The sequence below is a fragment of the Eurypyga helias genome, unplaced genomic scaffold, assembly GCF_000690775.1.
Source record: "Eurypyga helias isolate BGI_N326 unplaced genomic scaffold, ASM69077v1 scaffold31215, whole genome shotgun sequence".
Lineage (NCBI taxonomy): Eukaryota > Metazoa > Chordata > Aves > Eurypygiformes > Eurypygidae > Eurypyga > Eurypyga helias.
This window is the reverse complement of record NW_010252553.1, coordinates 4,073-4,391: the sequence shown is the minus strand read 5'-3', so window position 1 is coordinate 4,391 and position 319 is coordinate 4,073. Positions and strand designations below refer to the sequence as shown.

The 319-nt window shown below is 58.0% G+C and overlaps 1 protein-coding gene across 1 annotated transcript in view; it reads left to right on the top strand.

Moving 5' to 3' along the window:
• LOC104510248 (chondroitin sulfate synthase 2-like) overlaps positions 1-319 on the top strand; it is a gene marked incomplete at its 3' end in the record, with an annotated part of 3,440 nt that overhangs the window by 1,890 nt on the left and 1,231 nt on the right. Inside the window, exon 4 of the mRNA XM_010152430.1 lies at positions 3-319. This exon is cut by the window's right edge and continues 473 nt beyond it. Coding sequence (XP_010150732.1) covers positions 3-319 — 317 coding nt within the window. The remainder of the gene's footprint in view (positions 1-2) is intronic.

The following is a 319-nucleotide window of genomic DNA, read 5'->3' as shown; positions in this document are numbered from 1 at the left end:
TCACCCTGCCGCTGACGGCCCATGACCGGGACCACGCCACCCACTTTTTGGAGGCTTACGCAGCAGCTGCCTTTGAGAGCAGCGAGAATGCGGTTCTCACCTTCCTCTTCATCTATGACCCCTTTGAGGCCCAGCAGGTCACCCAGAATGACATCTTCGGTGCCGTGAAGGCGCAGATCACCGAGTACGAGCGCAAGTACGCTGAGGTGAAGATCCCGTGGATCAGCGTGAAGACAGATGCGCCCTCCCAAATCAAGGTCATGGACATCATCTCCAAGAAGCATCCCGTGGACACGCTTTTCTTTGTGGCCGGCGTGGG